The sequence below is a fragment of the Pollachius pollachius genome (genome assembly GCF_949987615.1).
Source record: "Pollachius pollachius genome assembly, chromosome: 13".
NCBI lineage: Eukaryota > Metazoa > Chordata > Actinopteri > Gadiformes > Gadidae > Pollachius > Pollachius pollachius.
The window spans coordinates 9678339-9690838 of NC_136946.1; the positions used below are offsets into that span (position 1 = coordinate 9678339).

General features: G+C 49.4%; 1 protein-coding gene across 4 annotated transcripts in view; it reads right to left on the minus strand.

Annotated features, from left to right (window-relative positions):
- Nucleotides 1–12500, minus strand: part of LOC307084975 (RNA-binding motif, single-stranded-interacting protein 3-like) — a 205403-nt gene that overhangs the window by 15094 nt on the left and 177809 nt on the right. For all 4 annotated transcript variants that reach the window (XM_079749546.1, XM_079749544.1, XM_079749545.1 and 1 more), the window contains exon 10: nt 10542–10592. In XM_079749546.1, coding sequence (XP_079605672.1) covers nt 10542–10592 — 51 coding nt within the window. The remainder of the gene's footprint in view (nt 1–10541; nt 10593–12500) is intronic.

Below are 12500 nucleotides of genomic sequence, written 5' to 3' on the forward strand. Positions count from 1 at the left end.
ACCGATGTTTTTACAAACACACTCAATGTCTTCATCTGGAGCGGGGCTTCACACATAAACACCATGTCGAGCACTTCACACACAGCATCAACTTGTTCTTCGTTACGTAAACCCGAGAAAAACTGCAATGTGTTTCCAGGGGGGTTTCTATGGATACCGTTCCATTATCAACCGTGTATACCCTAAAGCGTGGCAGGCCAGTTCCCTTTGATTCTATCGTCTTCGGTACCGGATTCAATTACAAGTCAATCATTAACAGGTGTTCCATTCCAACACCATGGATTCTCCACAGAATCGTTTTTTAATTGAACACATTGTGCCCGTGTGACTCGTGTTCAGTGTGTGTTTGCAATGTTATTTTTTGCATGAATTGTTTGAACGTGTCCGTACAAAGGCCCCACAAATCACATCAAAGCATCAAAATACGAGAACATACATCATTTCATGTGAAGTTGAGTTTTGACCCTTTTTCCAATCCTCTGTCCCATGTATATTAATTGACAGCAAGCGACGATGTTAACAAAGGAATGTAGCGAATGACAACTCGTGAAAATGCTGTTTTCCCTGATAATTTAAGTATATCGCGTGTGTTCGCATTTTTGTGTGTGCCTGTTCACATTGTAAAACTATTCTTTTACGCCTGCTTTTCGGGTAAGTCACTTCAAATCTCGTCAGAGCCACCCACGGCAGCGGCAGCAGCACCGCGGCGTTTAGCTTGGCGTGCTCCAAACTCCTTAAGCGCCGCGCTTTCTTCCTGCTCCTACTACTCCTGCCCCGGGGCCCGTTCCCTGCACACTAAGCCCAGAGAAGGAGTCAACATCCTGGGCCTATCTTACCTGATCCCTCCCCCGAGGGCCGACAGACTTCCAGGGGGTTAGGCCTCCCAAATTACCGTGGCTCTCTTGTCTAACCAGACCTAGCGTGCCGGTGACTTAACCGGGTGGTGGAGCGCCGGTGTTTGCCCAGAGGATAGACTTAAGCGGGCGGTAATGCCACATGGCGATCAACGCCATTGGTTGACGCCATGGTGTGAGCGTAAGCATTAGCAGTTTAATTAAAAAATAACTTTTTTTTTCGCAACTACAATCGTGCGTGGGGGTTTAGAAAGTCCCGGGTTTAAATATTCAACGGATAATAATTCTTGCAGCTTGCGACCTAATAATGTTTGAAATCAATTTTAGTGTGTACTTGTTTTTGTTTGTGTAAGTGGTGTCAGTTTTCTGAATATTAGAGACGCTAATGATGGTTGTCAGTACGGAACTAATAAACAATCCTGCCGCTGTCATGGCAACAAGGTTATCCAAACAACTCGTCAACGGCGTCATGGACGAGGCCTTCAGATCTGTGCGGGGTGTTAATCATCGGTGTGTTTGTGTAGGCTGAGTTTGTGTGTGTGTGAGACGTGAGTGTGTGTAGGTGTGTGTGTGTATGTGTGTGTGTGTGTGCGTGCATGTGGGCCTGTGTGTCTACGTGTTAAGGAGACATGAAGGGTGCCAGATGAAGCATATAACAGTATTTGTCATGTCTTGGTGGGGGGTCTGCTGCTCTCTAAACTCACACCAGGGCTTATTTATTCGCCCTTCCTCCAGCAGACCACCACAGCAGAATCCTCCTCCTCCTCACTGCAAACGGAGGAATCCTCATCGAGGCGGAGGCATACTGAAAACTCAAGTTTCGTCTAACTATTTTCTACAGGTTTTTTTGCAGACTCGCCTGAAACGTTTGTGTACAAGTGTAAACAGTTAATATTTCTTTCAGTCGCTGAAGTGTGCACCCACCATAACTGTCCCATATAAGCAACAAAACAACCAAAATATATCCTCCCCTGAGCACATCATTTCTGCTTTAGTGGCGAATGCCGTTGTACTGTGTGAATTAGAGGGGACGGATGTTTGCTAGTGGACACACAATGTCAAAGAGAGACAGAGAGAGAGGGAGAGAGAGATAGAGACAAGAGACATAGAGGGAGAGAGAGAGAGAGAAAGAGAGAGAGAGACAGAGAGAGAGAGAGAGCTAGAGCGAGAGTGAGAGAGAGAGACAGGGAGACAGGGAGAGAGACGGAGAGAGTGAGACAGAGGGAAGGCGAAATAAAAGGGTGAAAGAGGGCATGAGTGCCACAGAGAAAGTGACAGAGCGAGAATGAGACGAGGGGAAAGGCAGAGCAGTAATGTGAACTGCAGAGAGAACGGACAATGGACAGAGACGGAGCCCAGAGAGATGGAGACAGACGCATTCATATTTATAGAACAGAAAATACTGGCGATGGGAAAATGAGAAAGAATATGAAGAGGCGTCAGAGGGTAATGAAGAGGGAGAGAAAGAGAGCGACAGAGAGAGAGAGACACGGGACACATTGGGGTGAGCGAAAGGGAGGGGGGGAGGACGGGAAAGAAAGAGAAGGAGAGAGAGAGAGAGAGAGAGAGAGAGCAAACTGAAGGGCGTCCACCGGCTCAAATTGTGCCTCTCCGGTCGAATTTGTGGACCCAGCGTAACGTTCCCGCTGCGTGTGAGTGTATGGAGCGTTCTTAATGTCAAGTGGGGGGGGGGGGGGGGGGGGATGAGTATCAAGCAGCGCGCCCCTCCTCCGCTGACCACGCAAGACACGGCTCATGGCCAAGCCCGGGAGGCCCGAGGAAGGAGAGTCTCGTCAGAGTCACAACAACAACCAGTGGTGCTGACGCAACACACTAATATGCTGGGGGATTATCACGAGATAATAAGGCTTATCTTTCCATGTATGCGAAATAGGCGACAACACGTTTAAAAGTGTTAATGATATTCCTGACCTACAGAGTACATCTATAGACGTTGTAACTTAAAAGAAAAGGATAATTTTCCTTCCTTTATCTGACACCAAACAGCTCCCTGTTAGTGTCATGTCATGCTTGTAGGTATATTGTACAGCCGTCTGTGGGGTTTGTTGCCAGCATTAGCTTCCCTCTCCTCCTCTCCTTAATTCTGTGTTTGTGTGTTTGTGTGTGTGTGTGTGTGTGTGTGTGTGGGGGGGGGCACAAGCTTACTGATAATGTGCTGTTGGCTGCTTAACACAGCGCAACGCAGCCACAACACAATGCCTACTGGCATCCTACACCTGGCTGGCGGCCCGAGCAGACACAGTGTGGGGGAGTGCCGCTGTTTGTAATGCAAATTGTTATTGTAAGACTCAGGTACGCTTACAACTGGAAAGGCGACGACACACACGCCGCTACCTGACACGCGGCGCTGCGAGTACACACGCCGCTACCTGAAATGACATCAACGACAACGACAACAAAAACGCATCAACATTGGCTACATCTTTCTTTTTTTTTTTAAGAATGCATAAACATGAACTACGGGACCGGGAAGGGACGGGTAACTAAGGATACCGATGACGGAAAGCAGGCCGATCCTCTCACTGGTCAGCTTCTCCAGAGGTCTGCTCCATGATGGGAAGGTATTCATCAGATTCTCCGGGTAGAACAGGGACGTTTTATATATATATATTTTACTTTTCAACGAGACAGCATCGAGAGATGAAGTCAGACGTGCCTCGAAGACAACCACAGCCTCAGCCCTCACTCCATCTCAAAAGCAACCGTCGCCTTTTCCGAGACGTTTAGAAAGAACAAGCGCTTCTCACGCGGGCACCGAGCGTACACACGCGCGCCTTTATTTTTGTTCTTTATGCTACACCTGTCTCCCCCCCGTCTCTCCCCCGCTAACAAAGAAGCGTCCGCCTCGGAGGGATGGCGGCGTGGCGCCGGCTTCGTATGGGTGGGCACGTCAGACTCAATCTGGCGCGATAAACAGGAGCGGCTCAGCCTGCGCGGCGAGGAGGAGACGCTCGGTATCTGCTGTGTAATGAGCAACGCAATCTCTGGGTGTGCCGCCGAGCGCGCACGGGCAACAACACCACCGCTCGCTCACTGCCACGCTCTAGTCTGCTCTGTTCCATTTTTATTATTCTTTTAGATTCTATTCTATTCCTTTCTATGGTATACAAGCTCCGCTGTTCTATAGATCCGCGGGTGGTACGGATAGGATTATCGGTTACTAGTGTGTTACATAACGTTATGCTTTTATGCAATGCATGTGAGCCAGTACCTTCGGGTGCATGTTTTGCCATTTGTCGCTTTTTTGGGTACGCCCTGTTGATTAGACAGGTGTCCCCATTTGGGTCATGTGACATACGTCATCTCACCCATTGTTTTCAATGCCTGATGAAGATCCCTAGAGATCGAAATGTTGCCTGTTAATAAATCCATTTCTGGAGCATTCAAACAGTGTGCAGACCAGTGTTGGGAACGTTACTTTAAAAAAGTAATTAGTTATAGTTACTCACTACTTGTTCCAAAAAGTAACTGAGTTAGTAACTGAATTACTCTATAATAAAAGTAACTAGTTACCAGGGAAAGTAACTATTTGCGTTACTGTAAAAAAAGAAAGTTGCTTTATGTCAAAGAATTTGGATTTTTCTGAGCAGTTTTCACTTGGCCTTAATGTGTTAAATGGTTGAACTGCCCATTCAAGGCCCTGATATACTTCCAACTGAATTTTAATTTGCTTAGTTGCAAAGGCTGTGGAACATCTGCAGAATACTACAAAAAATGCCAACTTTTCATCGGATTGCTCCGGACTCGCCATTTCTGCTGTTTCATCGAATCTGCTTGGTGTGTGCGTTTGCGTGTGTGTGTGTATGGCGCGCGTGTCCTGGCTTGTGTGTAAAAACACTGGCTCCGATTGGCTACCATGAAACATGACTCTGCCTTAGCCAATCATAACCGCTTATCTCGTTGTTAACCCACCCGGTCTCCTCACTAGCAGTTTGTGTTTGGAGCCAGGGGTGCGTTCGGATTACGCAGTTTATTCAATCAATTCATAGTAACGCACCGGATTTAACGTACAGTAACGGTAACGGCGTACGACGGAAACAGTAATTAGTTAGATTACCCCGTTACTGAAAAAATAACAGAGTTACCTAACAGCGTTATTTTAAACGGCGTTATTACAAACACTGGTGCAGACCCTCCTTTTTTCTTACATAATGTTAGCCTCATAGCATAATTGCATAAAAGTCGTAAGTAACCGTACTCTACTAAAACTCTACTAACGCTGCTGATCACTGTGACTCATTGGCTATATCCTAAGCCAATCACATAGCTTTTTCCATTTTTGACGCATTTTCCATTTTTGACGCTTTTTTCCATTTTTGGCGTTTTTTTTACATTTTTGACCCTTAGGCAAATATGCTATGAGGCAAACGAAAAAGGAGCGGCCCCACAGTTAGCGTTATGGGCGTATGCCCCGCCTGTGTCCTACGACGATAACTCTGTGAAAGCGGTCTGGTGTGAAGCGTTGGCTGGGTAACGCGGAGGTCACAGAGGAGCGACCCGCCGGTGATCGCATGGCCCTGGGTACGTCTCATTGGCTTCCAATTCCTTTTTTCTACGACTTGTTTCTACACAGCAGATTACAAGTCTCAACGGCAGACGATGACCCCTTCACCTCCCTTGCATGGCTGCCTCCATATTGCCCGGGCACATGGAGACCCATTGCGCGACGCTCCGTTGATCTTACACACGAGAACACACGGAGAACCCTTGCCAAAAAACGTGGAGCTGCAATCAATTGGCTAAGTGCCCCGGGTAGCCCCCGGAGCGTTGCGTGCTAGCATGCTCGGCTAATTTTATGTGTCGCGTCGGGCGTGCTGGCAATGTTTTTTTGTGTGTGCGTGAGTGTGTTTGAGTGTGTGTGTGTGTTGCCCTGGCTGGTTATGGGTCTGAGCGGGGGTCATAAAGACAGATTGCTCGCTGTGTGATCCACTGACTGACCATGACAGCTGGAGTTAGCCTAGCAGCCACTCTGCTAACAAAGAGGAAGGATTGGGAAACAATGGGGCCAGGGCCGTGGGGAACAGCGATAGCCACATGGCCTGTGAGCACTGGCAGGACATGGCTAATAAGATGTGTGCCACGGAACAATGTGTCCACGGCGCTTGACGGCCATTTGTGCTCCAAGAATGCTCATCACACAAGGGCTAAGGATGGCACTGTCTTGAGCTCCAACTGGGCATGACCAGTGCATGGAGCACTCGTACATGTTAAATACATGGCTCATGGCGCAGTGTGTACCCACACAGTCGGAGAACAGTCTGTGTTGTCATTGTGCTATTGGCCCTGAAAACGTTCATCGCTTTCCCTCTATTTCCCGATTGAATTGAACAATTCTAGATTTGTATTCATTTTCATTACAGTGAACAGCATTCATGTCAAAAGTGATTCCACGGGAATCATTCACCGAGAGGGAGCAGGGAGGAAAGGCCAGCACATGATCTCATGACCCTATTGGCTGGGATAAGTGTGGACAGCTTCTCATGGCTCACTCTTCTCTCAGAGCAACTTCTGCATGCTCTATCGTGGTAGGTTGTCAGAACCACCCCCGTCTGGAAGCCTGAACAGAGACATCTTAACAGAGCCAAACGGCTGAGAGCAAATCACCCAGAGTGGGTTTTAACCCAGGATCCCAGATCTCACAACTAAAATAACTCAATCGCTCGCCTCTCTAGACCACATGATCAGCGTTGTACAACACACTGTGAGTTACTTATAATCATCAACAACCAGCTGTTCACCCAACCAGTTACAAAGGGTCAAATCAAGCATAATACTTTAACACATCTACACATGCACCTGCACACACACCTGCGCGCACAGGCGCACACACACAGACAATCCACACAATCCTCAAATCAAGCATAATACTTTAACACATTTACACACGCACCTGCACACACACACGCACGCACGCACACACACAGACAATCCACAAAAAAACAGCAGTAGCAGCAGAAGTAGCAAATTTTCTCACAGTTGTTTGCTGTTGAAAAAAGCCCTGCCACTCAATACAAACCACTTTACACCTGCTGTCAGCCGGCCCCAGCAGCTTCGGTCGGGCTGCGGGCACACACAGCGGTAACGGCCCTGACAGGCTGGGCGCAGCAGAACGATGGCTGGCCAGGCGCTGGGCTGGGCTTTGATCGAACCTGAGAAGCTCTCGGACTCAGCCTAGTAGTTATGGGGGGGCCAAATGGTCAGCCCGAGAGACTAATCTGATGATGAGCTGAGATGCTGTCAGGGAGAGGTGTGAGCATATAGCCGTGTGTGTGTGTGTGTGTGTGCGTGCGTGCGTGCGTGCGTGTGCGTGATCAACTGTGACCACATAACACGTTCACTCTCGCCCAGCAGGAGTGGAAGTGAGCTGCGATGGGAGAGGGGGGGTGTTGGGTGGGAGAGAGAGGGGGTGGTGGGTGGGAGAGAGAGAGGGGGTGGTGGGTGGGAGAGAGAGGGGGGGTGTTGGGTGGGAGAGAGAGGGGGTGTTGGGTGGGAGAGAGAGGGGGTGGTGGGTGGGAGAGAGAGAAGGGGTGTTGGGTGGGAGAGAGAGAGGGGGTGGTGGGTGGGAGAGAGAGGGGGTGGTGGGTGGGAGAGAGAGAAGGGGTGTTGGGTGGGAGAGAGAGGGGGTGGTGGGTGGGAGAGAGAGAAGGGGTGTTGGGTGGGAGAGAGAGGGGGTGGTGGGTGGGAGAGAGAGGGGGGGTGTTGGGTGGGAGAGAGAGGGGGTGGTGGGTGGGAGAGAGAGGGGGGGGTGGGTGGGAGAGAGAGAGGGGGTGTTGGGTGGGAGAGAGAGGGGGTGGTGGGTGGGAGAGAGAGAAGGGGTGTTGGGTGGGAGAGAGAGGGGGTGGTGGGTGGGAGAGAGAGGGGGTGGTGGGTGGGAGAGAGAGGGGGTGGTGGGTGGGAGAGAGAGAGGGGGTGGTGGGTGGGAGAGAGAGGGGGTGGTGGGTGGGAGAGAGAGGGGGGGTGTCGGGTGGGAGAGAGAGGGGGTGGTGAGTGGGAGAGAGAGAGGGGGTGTTGGGTGGGAGAGAGAGGGGGTGGTGAGTGGGAGAGAGAGAGGGGGTGTTGGGTGGGAGAGAGAGGGGGTGGTGGGTGGGAGAGAGGGGGGGGTGTCGGGTGTGCTGAGCAGGTCTGAGCTGAGATGGGTGGTGTCTGCTCCTCCACCAGCTAATAAGCGCCCTAGTCGCTAGCAACCGTGCTGACTGCAGCTACCAGCTAAAGGTCTAATAATTCTACATTTGTTTTAGTTTGTTTTTATTATTCATGAGTGAACCCAGCTATGATTAAAATCAAGTTCAGCTCCCGAGTCTCATCAACCAGGAGGAAGTGGGCTGACGCTGGCGTTGTTTGGTGCGTAGGTGATTGTTGTGGGTTGTTTAAGCTATTTAACCCAATCAGGGTGAACACATCCGACCTTTGGCAAGTGAATCCACCTCTGTGTAGGCCTGCGAGAACGCTCAATCATATGCATATTTCGTTATGTTTTCATCAAAACGAATTGTGAGCAAACATAACACGAACAGTTGTGATCGTCCCCTCCCAAATCATGAATGTTTTATTGTTTATTGTTATTGTTGTTATGTTTTATTGGCAAATTACAAGCGTTGGACAAAACAATCCTTTATTAGGCTTTGTAATGCTTTGTCACTTTGGGGCAACAAACTTTGTTTTTTGATAACGTGGTGCACATTATCTGTTTTTACCAATTGTGGCGGTACAGATAGTTAAATGGGCAAGGCGTGTTAAGTAGGTATTTTCAAATTTTATATAATTGTGTATAATATAATGGTATATATAGGCGATTATTTGCAGTGCAGGCTGGTGAATATGCATTCATTCTCCTACAGTTCAACGGTTTTACGAGTAGTAGTAAAGGGGAGTACTCCTCCGACTGCAGTGTACACTGCAATTTCTTTTCCTGAAGTGTAGAACAGCTTTGGAGAACCCTGCTTATCATTTTATGTAAACTTTTGTAAAGGATTAGGCGGGCAACTTTAATGGCTTTCCTGGGCGCACACAGCAGAACAGGTTCAGTGACACTGAACACACACACACACACACACACACACACACACACACACACACCCTCAGGCAAATATCACAGCCCAAGGCACCTTTAAATGACAAGACGAGCCGCACCTGCAGGTAATGCTCAATTAAAGAGCCTGAGGCCTTTGATATACTTAAGTAGCGGTAACCGTTATCTCTCTCTCTCGACACAGCAAAGACCTTTGAGAAGGGGACACACAAAGGGCCGACTGCACAGAGAACACGTTGGTGACGATAGGCTGGATAGAGTGGCTCCAAGGCGACAAGAGAGACTTTTATAAAAACACACAATGGAGTTTGTAAGCGTGAGCAGCATGCAGGAGACCGAGTTGTTTGGAGTTAAACACAGACACACAGACACATAAAGAAAACCCTGTCTTTTTTCCAATGGCTGCCTGGATCATAAGCGTCTAAATTTAGTTGAGCACGCTTAATTATCTCTTTACATGTGCATTACAATAAAGCCCAAAATAAACCAGACAAGATTACTAGACAGATCAATTGCTATGGAAACGTTTATAGTAAGTGTTTTATCGAAGGGAAACCGTGTCTGCAAACACAAGAACGCACACTCCATTCACACACACCAATACACATACGCACACACGTTTGTGTGTTTGTTTGTGCATGTGTGTGTGTGAGCCTGCTTGTGTGCATGTGTGTGCGTGTTTGTGCGTGTGCGTGCATGCATGCAAGTTTGTGCATGTGTGTGTGGGTGTTTTACGTGTGGGTGCGTGCACGTGTGTGTGTGCATGTGTCTGTGTGCGTGCGTGCCTGTGTGTGCATGTGTCCGTCTGGGTTCTTGGGTGTACGTGTTTGCTTGTGTGTGCATGTGAGAGAGTGCATGCATGTGTGTGCACGTGTGTGTGTGTGTGTGTGTGTGCAGGGACTGCAGGGCCACACCAGCAGCAGTGCCGGTAGCTCGCCTCATGTCTGGGCCCAGCTGCTGTATCACAGCTCCATAGCGGCGGGGTCCTCCCTGTCTACAGCAGCAGGGAGCCAGCAACGGCCTGCCCTCCGGTGGCCCCGCTGCGCCCCAGTGGTGCCCAGGGGGCTGAGTCACCACCGGGCCAAACGCTCAGACCTTCCCACCAATGAGGCTTTTATATTGTTAGACCTCATGGCAATAAAGGTCTATATACAGACCGGAGGAGGTTTAATCATTCAGCTATTAGACGCCGGTTAGGGTGAGTGTGTGTGTATGTGTGTACGTGTGTGTGTGTGTGTGTGTGTGTACGTGTGTGTGCGCGCTGTGTGTGTGTGTGTGTGTGTGTGTGTGTGCGTGGCGGTTGCTCATGTTTTATAAATGTGTGTTGTTCCGTCAGCCAAAATGAAATCGATTTGCCACAGACGTCTAAAATTATCACCCAGACAGCTTAGACAGATCTTTGTGTTTTTTTTCTATTAAGCCTCATTACGTGTATATATCTTTTTTCAATAGTTTCCATTTCATTCCGCCGGCATGTGTGAGGGGCAAACGTGTCTGGCTGTGGCAAACTACTTGAGAACAACAAGCTTTATATGGCAGCTCCCCGGCACAGCATCTGGACAGGCCTGTCTGAGCGGTAGCAGAGACTAGAGCGTAGTTTATGACAGAGGACGGAGGAAGGAAGGTAGATCACTTACTGTGGGTTGCATAACGTACTGTTGGTGAGGCATCCATGATGTACTCTGGACCTGTCGGTGGGAAGAAAAGTTGGAAATGGTCACATTTTGAGCTGCTGTCTGCCGCGCTTTGATTGAACTCAATCTACGTCAGCGGGTATGTTGAAGCCATCGCAGCTGTCGAGAAGGATTCAACGTTATATATGGATTTAGAATATGAGGATGTATTTTGAATATATTCCCCCCCGTGTAATGACCCTCATGGATGGCGGTGGCAAAGAGGGGAGCTTCTCCTTTTGCTCAAACCGTGGTACGTCCACCCCCGCCTCGTTATTCAAACAAGGAACTTTGAAAAGTAAAAATGGGAGTCGGTCGGCCCATTCTAATCCCAGTCACCCATTAGTGGCAGCAGTATGACTGCAAAAGAAAAAATAAATAAATAAATGAATGAGTAAACAAAGGAGGGGAAGAAAACCCTGCTGGTAGCTTATTTATACTTTTTGGAATCGTATTTTGCACAAATGGCAGCCGGAGACAATTAGCCCAGAGACAACACAAATAAAGGCACACAAATGATCAACAAAGACACCAAGTTAATATAAGCAAGAGAGAGCAAACCAGACGGGGGGAGAGAGAGAGAGAGAGAGAGAGAGAGAGAGAGAGAGAGAGAGAGAGAGACAGAGAGAGACAGAGAGAGAAAGAGAGAGAGAGAATCGAATAGCGAACAAGGTAAAGAAACAGTGACAAGCTAAGGATGATCAAGAAATTGGTCAGACTAAATGAACAAACAGAGCTGAAGGGAGGGGGGGGGGAGAAGTAGGAAGGGGGGGAATTAGAGAGCCTGTAGTAGACAACCACAACACCCAGGCACGCACAAACACACACGCACACACACACGCATGCACACACAGACACACACACACACACACACAAACCCCGGCCATTGATCCCCTCCCCCTGTAAAATGATTAGATTAAACACAAACAAACAGAGCATAATCTTCGGCAATAGCCGCCACCAATCCTCTCGACGGGGCCCCAAGCCCCGTGATTTGGACGTGGCGGGGCCCGATGCATCCGGCCCCACCGTGCCAAGTGTGCTTGTTTACGCATCACTGGTGCTTGTCCTCCACCGTCGGTACACGCGGCGCGGATACATCCCCCCCCCCCCCCCCCCCCCCCCCCCCCCCCCCCCACCCCCCCCACTGGGGAAGGCCGTCGCTAGGAGATGGTTAACAAGAAGGGAGGGGCGGGGAGCTAAACGGAGCCTATCTTGTTATATACCTATGCTTTGTTTTTGTTTTGACATGGAGGCTTCAGGCTTATCCTGTCCAACAGAGGCGCTCTGCTTTTAATGCTGCCCACTCTAGAGAGAGAGAGGGAGGGGGAAAGAGAGAGTTAGAGAGAGAGACAGAGAGAGAGAGAGAGAGAGAGAGAGAGAGAGAGAGAGAGAGAGAGAGAGAGAGAGAGAGATAATGCTTTTCAAGCTAATGATAGCTAAGCCTCGAGAGAATGGGAGAGTGTGAGAGAGCGAGAGAGAGAAAGGGAGGGAGGGAGAGTGGGGGAGATACAGAGAGAGAGGGAGATACAGAGAGAGAGATACAGAGAGAGAGAGAGAGAGGGAGAGATACAGAGAGAGAATGCTTTCAAGCTAATGATAGTTAGGCCTGGAGAGAAAAAGAGAGAGAGAGAGCAAGAGAGAGCGAGAGAGAGAAACTCAATGGGAAGCCATGTAATGTGCAACGCCTGAAGGGAGCTCTCTACCTCTGGCTGAACCAGAGAAAAACAGAGCTTGTGCTTCCATTTAAAACGCACACGCACACACACACACACACATCCGGACTACACCAGCTCCACATGGCAGCCGACCATTACGCTGGCTGGGAGCGGGGACAGGGAGTGGGAGCACGAGGGGTGGAGGGGGAGGAGGGGTGGAGGGGCAGGGAGATAGCCAAGCGGCACACAGCGATCAAGACGAAAA